Source organism: Phaenicophaeus curvirostris, chromosome 9 (genome assembly GCF_032191515.1).
Source record: "Phaenicophaeus curvirostris isolate KB17595 chromosome 9, BPBGC_Pcur_1.0, whole genome shotgun sequence".
NCBI classification, from domain to species: Eukaryota; Metazoa; Chordata; class Aves; order Cuculiformes; family Cuculidae; genus Phaenicophaeus; species Phaenicophaeus curvirostris.
The window spans coordinates 20087657-20100034 of record NC_091400.1 but is presented as its reverse complement, the minus strand read 5'-3'; the positions used below and the strand labels follow the sequence as shown (position 1 = coordinate 20100034).

At 50.2% G+C, this 12378-nt stretch overlaps 1 protein-coding gene across 17 annotated transcripts in view; it reads left to right on the top strand.

The window, feature by feature from the left end:
* CAMK2G (calcium/calmodulin dependent protein kinase II gamma) overlaps window positions 1-12378 on the top strand; it is a 112563-nt gene that overhangs the window by 57184 nt on the left and 43001 nt on the right. For all 17 annotated transcript variants that reach the window (XM_069863685.1, XM_069863687.1, XM_069863684.1 and 14 more), the window contains exons 4-6: window positions 7537-7591; window positions 8205-8270; window positions 11019-11091. In XM_069863685.1, coding sequence (XP_069719786.1) covers window positions 7537-7591; window positions 8205-8270; window positions 11019-11091 — 194 coding nt within the window. The remainder of the gene's footprint in view (window positions 1-7536; window positions 7592-8204; window positions 8271-11018; window positions 11092-12378) is intronic.

The following is a 12378-nucleotide window of genomic DNA, read 5'->3' as shown; positions in this document are numbered from 1 at the left end:
CCAGACTCTATGCGCTCAAACTGAAAGTGCTGCCAAAGTCAGAGGAGTATTCTCCTGCTTCCCTTGAGTTAGAACGCTGTTGAGGAAAGGGAAGGAGCATCCTCTGGGCTTCGCCTGCTTGAGCACTGAACAGAACAGAGGGACAGCCACATGCTCGTGAAACCCCACAGGCAACAAGGTACCTTTGGAACAGAGCTGCCTCTGTGTCAGGGCCTCATCTCTGTCATGGGCAGTGCGAGAAGGAGCAGTGGAAGCCAGGTTAGCACAGCGAGGCTACACACTGCCTGCACCAGAGGCTGGTTCATCCTCAAGGACAGAAACACATGGAACAAAGCCACAGAGCCTGTGTGAGACACCTAAAAGTTGTCGGGGCTTCCATTGTTATTAATGCTAATAAAGTAGGTGTTCTCCTTGTATGTGCCTTGAGTTACCCATAAAGGCTTGTATTTTGGGGGCCTTTAGGAAAGCTCTTGTATAATGCTAGTGGTTATCACAAATACTTTGCTTACCTGGTATGTGGATAATTGGGGAATTGTTAATAACAATTCTGGAAGGTGGTTAGTGCACTGTTATCAAGAGAGCAGGAAATATTCCTTCTAACTCATTCTTTCAGCCTGTTTAAGTAGGGCACACCAAATGCTCTGTATCATGTGCTGAACCTCAGTCTCTCTGTGTACAGACACTGCACACCCAAAGGACAAATATCATTTAGTTGGCACTGATATGTTTTTTAAAAAATACTTACATCTTTGTTTTTACTTTTGCTCCTTGCCTCTACACAAGGACCTGTTTCCTAACAGCATGGATCATGTTCTCCCAATAACTTCTTTCTAGGCTGAGAATTCCTGTGCATAACGGGATTTCTCCTGCCTTGGCACCATATAGAGCAGAAAGGGTGCTGCTTTAACCTGATTTTTTTTCTGGCAGGAGTGTTGAACAGGTTACAGTGAGAACAGTGGTGAAGGGGAAAACCCACCTCTGTGTCCCTGCCTTTTCCTAATGTCCAGGGCTGTTCCTTGTCTCCCTTTGCAGAGCCTGTAGCAGCTTGGATCTGCGTGGACCTCAGCAGGGTGTTAAAAACACTTCTTCTCTTCCATTTCAGAGCTTCGACTGCAGTCAGTGTGACAGACTGTGGGCTTGGGGAGTTTACAGCATGCTGGTGTAGATCCAGTGTACTGCAGCCTGTTGGTGTCAGGTCTGGAGTGAGAGGGTGGGAAAGTCCTTGTTCCTGTGGGACAGGTTAACAGCAGCGTGCTGTGTTCTGTCAGCTAACTGTCCTGCCGCCGTTAGTTACTGCTCTAACCAAGCTGGTCATTAGCTGCTGGAACAGATGAGTTCTGGAGGATTATTTGCATTATACAATTTAATGCTTTTTAATAGCAAATTTTTAATTAAAAGGAGAGCCCTTTTGGAAGCAGCTTGAGCAGCTGCCACTGAATTCTGCCTGTTTAATGTAATTAGAGAAGTGGCTAGGGTGGGCACTGAGCACCCACAGGTCAGTGGGGGCTCCTGGCAGGGTAAGCATCCCAAGGGGTGTGAATCATGCGGGAAGCGTCCTGACGCGCAGCCAGGCTCAGAGGTGATGGGACAATTCCCGTCTTGGCTCCTCAAGCTGGTGAGCAGCTGGGCAAGCGGGGAGTGGGTGGTAGCCATCTGCATCAGTTCTCGTCCCTTGTGCTGCCACGAATGTAGTGCTCAGTTTGCAGCCTGTCAGGCCGTGTGTATGTATCTGTAGTTTCAGCATCTCCTGGCATGTTGGAACATACCTTTGGGAGAGGGGATCAGGCAGGTTTTAGCCTCCCCTTTCTGCTGCTTCTGGCATGCATTGTCTTGAAATACACCCCTGGTGGTACCTCTGACCTCTTCCTTTCTCTGTGGTACTGGCCAGTGTCTGGTGTCTGGCTGGGAACGGCTGAGGAGCAGGGCTCTGGCTGTCCCTAATGAGTGGCTGACCTTTAAATAGCATTGCTCAGTCCAGAGATCCCAGAGCAGTTCTGAGCTTGCACTGCTGAGGTTGTGCTAAAGAGCTACTGCATCGCAATCGCCATGACCCAGAAGTCTGTGTTGCCTTGTGTTGGCTCTGCTGCAGGTGCTGCAACGTGGGCAGCTGAATCTGAGAGCCCTAAACACTCCGTAATTACAGCACGTGGCATGTGCTCTTGCAGAGGTGGTTAGCTGATTGTGTCCTTGGCTTTCCCATAATATCCCAGTGCTTTACACTTCAGAATACCAGTGAAGCAAGGTTCAGCAGACAAAGTTACCTTCCCCTGCAGCTTAGCCACCATCCCTAAGGACAGGCAAAGACCTTAGGTGTGTAGGAGCAGGCAGATTTCAGCCTGTGTTACCTTTCCTTAAGTAGAGATGAGTAATTGTGAAGTGGAGACAGCGGGAGTTGTCCTGTGGAATTCTGTTTCAGTGACTTCAGTAACTATTTTGCTTGTAGAGATTTGTGTTCCGCAGGCAGCCAGCAACTGCCAGGAGCCTGCCCTGGCCCTAGGCTGAGTTGTCTTACTTTCCTGTAGTTTGTGTGGACTTACATTATAAAGGAAAGTGCTTCTCTGATGTCTTCATGATTGCCTTCATCTTTCTCACTCGCAGAGCCTTGCTCTGTGTGACTCAGCAGTGTTTGCTGTGGTTATTAGGCGGGTACAGGTTGTTACCAGGGCAATTTTCCTCTTATGCTCAGTTGCTTTGTATCGTGCTCAGGCACCGGAGTGCTGTGACTATACGGGGTCATGTTATTCCGGCAGGGAATGCCAGCCATGTGGCATAACCGTGCCTGTACTGGTGTTTCTCACTAAAATGCTTAATCGTCTGTAGTAAAATCATAGCTTATTAATATTACTTCTTTCTGGAATCAAACTTGTACGCGCATGAGGACTTTGAAACACTTGGAAGCATCAGTTTGAAGTGTTGTTCTTGAGGCAAGATTTCCAGTGGGACTCTGAAGACAGCAGGCAGAGAAAACTAATCTCTACAGCTCATGTTCTGGGAGAGTGCTTGTGCTGCTGGTACCCAGGTGCTGATGGGTTCAGGAGCCACAGCACAGCCCCTGGCGAGCTCACCGTGCTGTCAGGCTCTTCCTAAGTGCTCTAAATTGCACTGTGGCCTCAGGCCTGACACACACCCACCCATGAAATAGAAAATAATTTGTGTAACTTGCATAAGAAACTGTTGAAGGTCTGACTTCTTGGGGAGAAGGTCTCTCTCTTTTCCTGTTGTTAGTTATTTTTCCAAAAGACTGGCTTTGTGGGAGATGCTTCATGCTTTGGTAAGACCAGTTTCGACAGCACGAGGCTAGAGAGGAGCTTGAGGGAAAACAAGGATGCTTAAACCTTGAGATAACTCAGTTGTGCCTTGGTGTGTGGTGATGCACCGCAGCTCTTGAACTGTGCCGAGTTACGGATGTGCATTTGGAACTGGAGGAACACTTTCAGGTAGCAGTTTCTGGTTACCCTGGGCAGATAACCACTGCAGGACCAGGTTCAGGCCTGCACATGAAGAAAGACAGGCTTGTTTTGTGTCCTGATGAAAACATTGTTTCATCAAGGCACTGTCTTGAAAGCGCTGCGTCTCTGCCAGAATCTATATGATACAAGGAGATCTTCAGGTGGTGATGTGCACTCTCTGCTGACCAACTGGCTGGTATCCTTGCAAGTGTTTCTACACGTGGCCTGTGGCCACGTCTGCTCCTTTGGACAGTATTGGTGCTGGCTTACCAGTGCTGTGGGGGTTCATTTATTGTTTCTGAAGCTATTGGTAAGACTCAAGTGTCTAACAGAATGAGATCGGCTTGTGAACTCTGAGGTCTCCACTTACTGTGTGGAGGGGACTTTTTTCTGTGTCCTGACTAAAACCTTGGGCGAAGTCTTTGCTGTATCCTGTAACAGATTTAGTGCCTCAGTGGCTGACTTCTGTTTTCTTTCTCATGCCCCTCTCTTTGTCTGTTCTTGCTAGCGTTGTACTAAGTGTTCTTTATCCATTTGAGACCTCTGACATGGACCAGTCATTGGGTGACCCTGAGCATGTGCAGTGTTGGCAGCAGTGATTCCCTACGGTTGGAAAGAAACCTTGTGGTAATAGTGTTTGACTAGGAAGGAAAATAAGGTTTGAATCACTGCTTCTGGGCAACAGAATCAGTTAATAGTAGTCGTCTACCTCTTCTGGTGCCCCAAGTACTTGAGCTCTTCTGTAGCTTGGTCATTTGTGGGAAGACCCTGTGTTGCTGTTGTGCAACTTCCCTGTTGCTGCCATCCAAGGCTTTGTGCTGTTTGAGTTTGCCCAGCCTGCTGTTGCTGTGATTGAGGCGGAAAAAAGGGCTCTCTAATGTTGTTGAAGAGAAGGTTAGCTGAATGAACGCTTATAGTTCTCCATTTTGCTATCATTGATAGTCGGTTTTGCGAATCCTTTACCCTTCAGCGTCTATATGCAATTATATTTTTCACCCTCTCGTGTTCACCAGGTTACACAGGTCTGAGCAGCCTGTGGGGGCTGTGCTGGCTGTTTTTATGCTTGGCATGAGCTAAAGGTGGTGGGGTTATTTCTGAATATGGGCTATGTCCTGGCTCCATGGCTTTGTGAAAGGAAGATGATGTTTTTAATCTGGCAGTCCCTGGTAGTTACTGCTGTACTGGAGAGTAGAGTGTTCTAACTCGTGTGTCAGCGGAGTGAACCCTGGCATCAGAACTGCCAACTGCAGTGTCCTTGCTGATCAAGAAGGCTACTGTGGCTCTGCGGGAAGGGAGGGGAGAGAAACGGTAGGGTGTTCCTGGTCTTCCGTTGAGCATTGCTGTTGTTTCTTCATCAGTATTGGTATGAATGAAGCGTGGGCTGGAACTGAAAGTCACAAACGTTGGTATATTCAGACTATTCTTAATCCTGTTTGACTCCACTCCATGCTTTAAACCTCATGTTTTGAGCTGTTGTTAATTATTCCCATGAAGGATGGTGGTGCTCACTGTCATCATTCCTAATAGCTTTCCTGGTGTTTTCTGTTCTAGCTTCGCTCCCTGAGCTTCACTACCTCAGCAGATTGAACCCGGGGCAGGTTTTGTTCCAGCATTGCTCAGGAATGTCGTGAGGAAGCAGCTCCCTTGTTAAGTTAGTGACCTGTGTCCTGCCTCCAAGACCTTCTTCTGCTGGGCAGCCCTGGGGCGATGTGCAGCGTCAGTACTTATGAGCTGCCTCTGTCCTCCTGTCACGGGTCCTCACCTTAGGATGCAAATAATGTTTTATTGTCCTTGAAGGCTTTCTGCTACCTCTGCCAGTCTCTGCCAGCTGAATTGCTACTTCCTTCTCTTTTCTTAATGTATCTGACAAAAGTGCTTTCCTCAGGACAAGGAAACAGCACCAATCAGCTCCTTTATGCTTTATTTTCTGATGTAATTTGCTGCCCACATCTTCATGTCAAAGTTGATCCTTCAGAGTGTCTCATGTCCACCTGCAGACGTGTTTGCTGTTTGTGGCCACCGCTCCCAGCCTGGTGGTGGCTGTGTTCCTCCTCCATCTGGATTCCATTCATGCTGCTCTTCACTCTGCTTGGTGTTTCTTGCTGTGCTTCAATGGTTTCGCAGGTGCCAGAGGAAGGAGAATGCTCCTTCATGCACACTGAGCGTCACCAGAGATGACCTTATTAGCACATTCCATGTTCCTTGAAGTTTCTCCATCTGTTCCCTCCTCAGAAGGTCCTTGTACAGACTTTTGCTGTGTCCTGGGCCTCAGCTCTTGTTCTCGTGCTCTCTTGTGTTCATGTCGAAGAGCCTTGTGCAGTGGAGTGAAACTACCTTGTGCTGGGGATCCAAGTATCTCAGCCACTTCCCATCTACTTTCCAGTCATGAATGGAACTCTTTTCTCCTAGGAAATACCCTTATTGTTGCATTTCTGTTATGTCACCTCTGCTGGTTCTGCCGAGCCCTCAGGAGGCAAGGTTTCTGGGAAACACAGAGTTGTGTTGCATTGGAATTATTACAAACTCTAACTGCTTACTTGGAAGAACAGTTATCTTACAGTGAATGATGTGAGGAGCGTAGCTCTTCAAGGTGATGTGTCTGTGTTTTCGTGCTGTAGAAACACCATGTTGTGCCTGGAATGCCTCCTGTACCAGCACTTGAACTGTACTTGGCTGTTTGCAGAGCGCTCCTCCCAAAGCCTGCAGATGGATGCAGTGGGAATCCTAGGGAAAGGAAATTGGACAAGGGACTGGCCCAGAGAGCATGTAGATAATAGCAGGGAAAATATAGGAAAGTGCAGGCAGAAAGAGGAAGGAAAGAGGGAAATCCTTTTGGGAAAGGTAGTGGCAGTGGTCTCTGCGCATCTGTGCTAATCTCAGCGTGAGTTGGTGTGTGTTTGCTGAGTACCTCGGTGAAAGAGAGGTGCAAGGAGGTTTGGAGGAGAGCACTGAGAACCTTTGTAAAAGCTGTTCCTTATGAGGTAGGAGTGTGTGCCAAGTGCAGTTTGAAACATTCCCAAGGCAGTGATGGCAGCTGACGTCATGCACCAATAAGAGGTGCAGACTGACCTCTCGGTACTAGCAGGGGGAAAATCATCGTGTTGGGAGAGTCAAGAGAGGTCACCTGTGGTTTATGTGGAAGAGAATGACAGGGAAGGGAGACAGAGGTACCACTACAGTGACAGACCCAGCTAAGGAGGTTCTTCTAGGGATGAAAATGGTGGTGTTACTATGCTTAGTACTTGATTTCTGGGTGTGACGGCATCCAAGACCCAGTCTGGTCTCAGGCAGTGGCTTTGATTGAGTGAACCAGCAGGGAAACACTGCAGACAGTTGTGTGAAGACCACTCATCCTAGTCAGGGTGTGCAGGTTTAGGAACAGAGTCCAGTAGAATTGCTGGCTGTGGCTTGGAATGGCAGGGGAAATAGAAAGGTTTTCCAGCAAAGGAGAAAAGCAGAATGTAAGGGGTAGGTAGCAATCCAAAATTAAGGGCTTAGTTTCTCCTCTTGGGTTAGAACTAGTGCCTGGGTATCCAAGAAACAGCAAAGAAACTGAGATTTTTTATTCAGACAGGAAGAAATTGCACTGTGCTGGTTGCATGGATAGAGCTACTGCCTATGTTTGCCAAGGGGAGAGGAGGACAGAGCGTGGAGACCCCAGGGTACCAGGAGACAGTGGTCCATGGGGGCAGCCGCTGTCGTGAAGACGAGAGGGAACAAGGAAAGGGAAAAGGGCAGTAAGAATGGATGGAGAGAGCTGCCAAAACATGAGCAGGAAGGAAAGAGTAGGCAGATGTGAAAGGAGGGTACTGAAGTGTTAGAGAAGGAGAACAAGCAGGAGGTCACAGATATTTAGAGTTGGGTTTGATGCTGGGGAGGGGTAGGGTCTATGTGAGGGGCACCCATCTGTTCCTTTGAGATAACGAAGGAAATAGGTCACTAAGGGAGCACAAAAAGTGAAGGACGTGGGGAATTAATAGACTGATTGGGTGAGGGGGAGCTTGGCTGTGTGCAGAGGTTTGGTTTGTCAAGTGTCACATTTGCTACATGCTTTGTAAATCTCCATTTCTTGATTATGTTTTTGCAGTGCGACTCCATGACAGTATTTCAGAAGAAGGTTTCCATTACCTCGTCTTTGATCTGTAAGTGTCGTCTTTGGCTTTGATGCTTCAGCAGTGATGCAGGCACATGGATGGCTGACTAAGAGTGGAATGAAAAACACTTGCGTTAATACTATTCTTGGTTTCTCTTTTGAGAACTGTAGAAACTTCTGGCCTGTTTGACAAAAATCCATTGACTGTGTGATAGACCAGGCAGGCTCGTGGCAGCAGGTGTAAGGTGGGATGGCAAAAGGTGGCTGTCCTGTACAAGCAGACAGTCTCACTTGGGGCTCTGAGGAGCCTGGAGCAGGCTGGAGGGAGGATATTCTGCCCAAGCTCACCTCTGTAGAGCTATCTGGGCACTTTGTGCCCAGTATCTCAGGAGTATCTTATACGCTGCTGGTGAGATGGCAGGCCAAGGTGTCCGTGCCAGGATGGTGGAGCTCTACTCTGACTCCCCTGTGCCCTAGGTTGGTGGTGGAGCTCTGCCCTGGCTCCCAGTGCCCCAGGTTGGTAGTGGAGCTCTGCCCACTGGGGCCACTGGTCCCCACACGGGCTGCGGGAAGGGGCTCAGGTGGGCAGCCACACATGATTCATGCAGCCTTTGAACTGGACACCCAGGCTCTGTAACCTCCCTTGTTCCTTTGTGCTCCAGGGTCACTGGTGGGGAGCTCTTTGAGGATATTGTGGCCAGAGAATACTACAGTGAAGCAGATGCCAGGTAAGGCTGTTTCCAGACCCTTCTGTGTGTGTGCCACGTGTGTTGGCAAATGGAACGAGTTCCCTGACTGCTGTTCCGTGCATGGCTTTGTTCTGACACTTGCTCCCTGTCTGGAAAAAACAATTCCTCTGTCTGCTGTTGGCATAAGACATTGCACCGCTTAGCCTGGTTCCCCGCAGCTCTGGCCGTTGCTACTCGCAGACACTGTGCTCGGTGGTGAGAGCTGCTGTTGGAGGCTGTGCCTGCGCTTTCTGGTTGTGGTAATGGTGTGTTTTTAGCAAGTGAACGCAAGGGAGAGCGGTGTTGGGGCTGTGAGTACTGCCTGCTTGGCCTCTTCCCTTCAACGGGGGTTCTAGCACTGCGCCACTGCTGTCAGCAGACCCCATCAGTCTGCCTGTGTCTGGTTAACGGGTTACACGGCTTCAAAGGCTGCATTTCTGCAGGAGCCCTTTCAATCAGCTGGCTGACACAGTTAGAAAAGGCATAGTATGTGAGAGCAACCTTTATATTTTAATACCAAAAGTATTGTGAGCTCTGCCCTTCTTTTTCTGAGCGTGTCCCTTCCTCCTGTGCCTGAGCTTCCCGAAACAGGCTGTGCATGTCTCTCGCCAGTCTGTGCAGGGTGGGCGCTGCGTGCAGCAGGAGCTGAGGGCGTACTCGGACCCATCCACCTGCTGGACTTGCAGCATTTGGAATGGAAGCTGGGATTCCGCAGCTCCTGCTCTGCTTAAGCAGGGCCTGGGAGGGGTCCACTGGTGGCAGCTCACTCCTCTGCTCCTGTCCCATCCTGACCCAGGCTGGAGCAGGGATCACGAAGCCATGAGAAGAGTGGTAAGAAGGGAGCAGTGGGTGTTGCTGCAGGGTGAACCTGGCAGGCAGCGCTGTGAGGAAGGGGATGCTGACAGCAGGGGAGGAAAGAGTACAGCCCGGTGTGTTGGTGTAGGTGCACGTGCTGTTGCAAAGCCTGAAGGCCTTTATTTGATGTCCCGGTGGTGTGCTTAGCATCTCTGTTGTCCAGGCATTGCAGGATGCTTTCAAAGGAGGCATTGCCACCACACTCTCCCCCATGAACTGCTGGGGAAGGCCAGTGAGCCTGTCATCTGATGGAGCTCCTGGCAGAGACTGGGGAGACCTGCAGATGTTTCCCGTGGGGTGTAGGGATGTTGTAGGCACAGCAGCTTGGAAAGATAGACTGTCACTTAAGCTGTTCTGCCTTGAAGTTGGGAAGTTTTGGAGCTACCGGTCGCCATCCTTTCCCCTGTGACTCCTGCCAGCACCTATTCCCTGAAATGGTCAAGAGCTGGCAGGGACAGACGCTGCTCAGGAAACTTAAGGCAAGGTTAGGGGAACAGGAGAGCGCTGTGCTGCTGTGTGAGCATGTGAGTCCTCCTCGGGGTGCTCAGCCCTCTGTCAGCTGGCCAGGCCTCGCAGTGCCCGAAAGATGACAGAGTGAGACTCCTCCCTTTCTCTCCCCATGCCGAGCTGAATTCCAGAGCGGGCTGGGAGAGTGAGGGAGTGAGGTCCGTGCCAATGCGCCGCACTTGGCTCGCCTGGGACACCTCACACTTTTGCCATTTTTGGCCAGAAAATCTCTCTCGCTCAGCCTCGGCTCCGTTCTAATTATACATTTTTGTTTTGGGAGCGGGGTGATATTCATGGTCTCTGACCCTGAGGGCTGGACTGCCAGCTCTGAGGAGGTGGGGGTCGCAAGCATACAGGGCTTTATCTCCTCTCCCTTATCCTCCCCTCAAACTTTTCCCATCTTTTCCAGGAGCCAGCTTCCCTTTCCTCAAATACTTCACTCGTTTCAAATTTGTTCTCCTGAGATGTGTGGAGTCTAGCGAGGGGACTGACAGATCCTGCAGCAGGGACACAGACCCGTCTGAGTGCCCGTGCCTAGGTGCTCGCTGCCCTGCCCTAGTTGTCAGAACCTCTGCTCCATCCCATGTTTGCCCTTGGGAGCTGACTAAATGCATAGTGGAAGAGGTGTTTTCAGCCAGAACTCTCCCCCTGAGTGTGCTGCGCTCTCCTTATGCGACGGGTGTAAATAGCATCTCGCTTTGCCACTGCGGTCACAGCAGAGAGTGGCAGACAGGGTTTTTGGTGAGCCAGGGGAGCGCAGCACACTGCACTTAACAGGGAAGGAGTCTGCTTTTCAGATCACCAGCCCTTTAAGTGGGATCTGTACTTAAAAGGCACCCAGCAAGCGGGTGTGTGCACACATTGTGTATGCCAAGTGCTTGAGCGGCTGCTCCGAAAGCTTTGCGACCTGGCAGGCACCCGGGAGTCCTCATCCTGAATTTGCTACAGGAGGTGGCTGCTCTCTGGAAGTTTATTCTTTGCTCCTGACTAGCCCGGCTGAATGTTTCCTGGAGCGGCTGGGGGCTGTTTCCCCAGTCCTGGCTGCTGTTTGCAGACATTTGGTCCTCCTGTGTGGGAGGGCACTGTTGGCTGAAGGAAGAAATGGGATGCTTGGTGTAATGAGGAGAGGAAGAGGTGATGAGGGGTGGGAGAGAGGCTCTGTGGTCCTGCTGGGGATGTGATGCTCGGCATCCTGTTGCTGAGTGAGCTGGGTGTGTCCTGCTGTGACAGTCCTGAGCTGTGGCATTCACTGGCCTGGTGAAGGAATTCAGCTGGGGGTCTTGGACTGTCCCTGGTACACATGTGACAGTTAGGGAAATGGTTCTGGGATGGGATGAGATGCCATGTGTGTGTGCGTAACTGTTTGTCTCTTCCTTTATCTTGCAGCCACTGTATTCATCAGATACTGGAGAGTGTGAATCACATTCACCAGCATGATATCGTGCACAGGGACTTGAAGGTAATCTTTCCTCCGTGCCACTGAGGCTGAGGAGAGCAGCCAGGGGATCACTGGAAGAAACAAGACAGGGGTGCTGGCTTGCCAGCTGGCAAAGAGTTTTTTGCTTGAACTGGGATCAGGGGTTCCTGGAACACAACCGTGCTCCTTCAGAGTCTTCTAGGGGGCGTGCTGAACTCCCAAAGAAGTTTTCAGTCTCCACGAGTCTTGCCAGCTCTCAGCCTCCCAGAGGCAGCTCCAGGACGGAGCAGTTGTGAACCGTGGATGTGGTAGGCTTGGGGTAAGGTTCGTTAGAATGAAGGATGCATAGGATGCATTCCACTCTGCCATTGAAGTGATCTGCAGAGACAATTGCTCTCTATAACTACCTGAAAGGAGGTTGTAGAGAGGAGGGTTCTGGCCTCTTCTCCCGAGTGACAGGGGACAGGACAAGAGGAAATGGCCTCAAGCTCCGCCAGGGGAGGTTTAGGCTGGACATTAGGAAAAAATTTTTCACAGAAAGGGTCGTTGGGCACTGACAGAGGCTACCCAGGGAGGTGGTTAAGTCGTCTTCCCTGGAGGTGTTTAAGGCACGGGTGGATGAGGTGCTAAGGGACATGGTTTAGTGTTTGATAGGAATGGTTGGACTGGATGATCCGGTGGGTCTCTTCCAACCTGGTTATTCTATGATTCTATGGCAAGGGGCGATGGTTGTTCAGTCTGCCAGCATGAGTTTGTCTGCACAGAACATGTGTATTTTTATTCTTCAGTGTTGCCAAACATATGTATTGGGCTGGGGCAGAGATGCACAAGAAGAACTTGTTGTGTCATTCCTTTCTTCTCTCATCAGCAGAAGCTCTTTTTATCTAAACCCAAAACTGCTGGCCAGTGAAACACTGGGAATCAACCATTTGCCACATGATAAGACAGTTATGGAACCAGAGCCCCACAGCATAGTTCACGTCTCTTCCCTCACAATACCCTCTGTACTGGGAGCTGGGTGGCCTCCAGAACAATGAGGTCTGTGCGGGAAGGGCTGCCTGCCCTGCAGCCTTCTCTGTCTGAAGCAGGGATTGTGATCGCAACCAGTGGTTGGGTTAAATTAATGCAGGGTGACGCCTGGGTTAGTGTTGGGTTTGGTTTGTTATACAGTGCACAAGGGGGAAATTATAACAATGTTTTGCAGATAGTGAGGTAAAGGCAGCTGCAGGATAGGTGTCAGTGTTCCCCTGGTGTTTTGATCCAGTGGACAGCTGTTAACCCTTTGTGTTTCTGTCAAACTCCCCTGCAATGCTTGTGGCCTTCTGATCC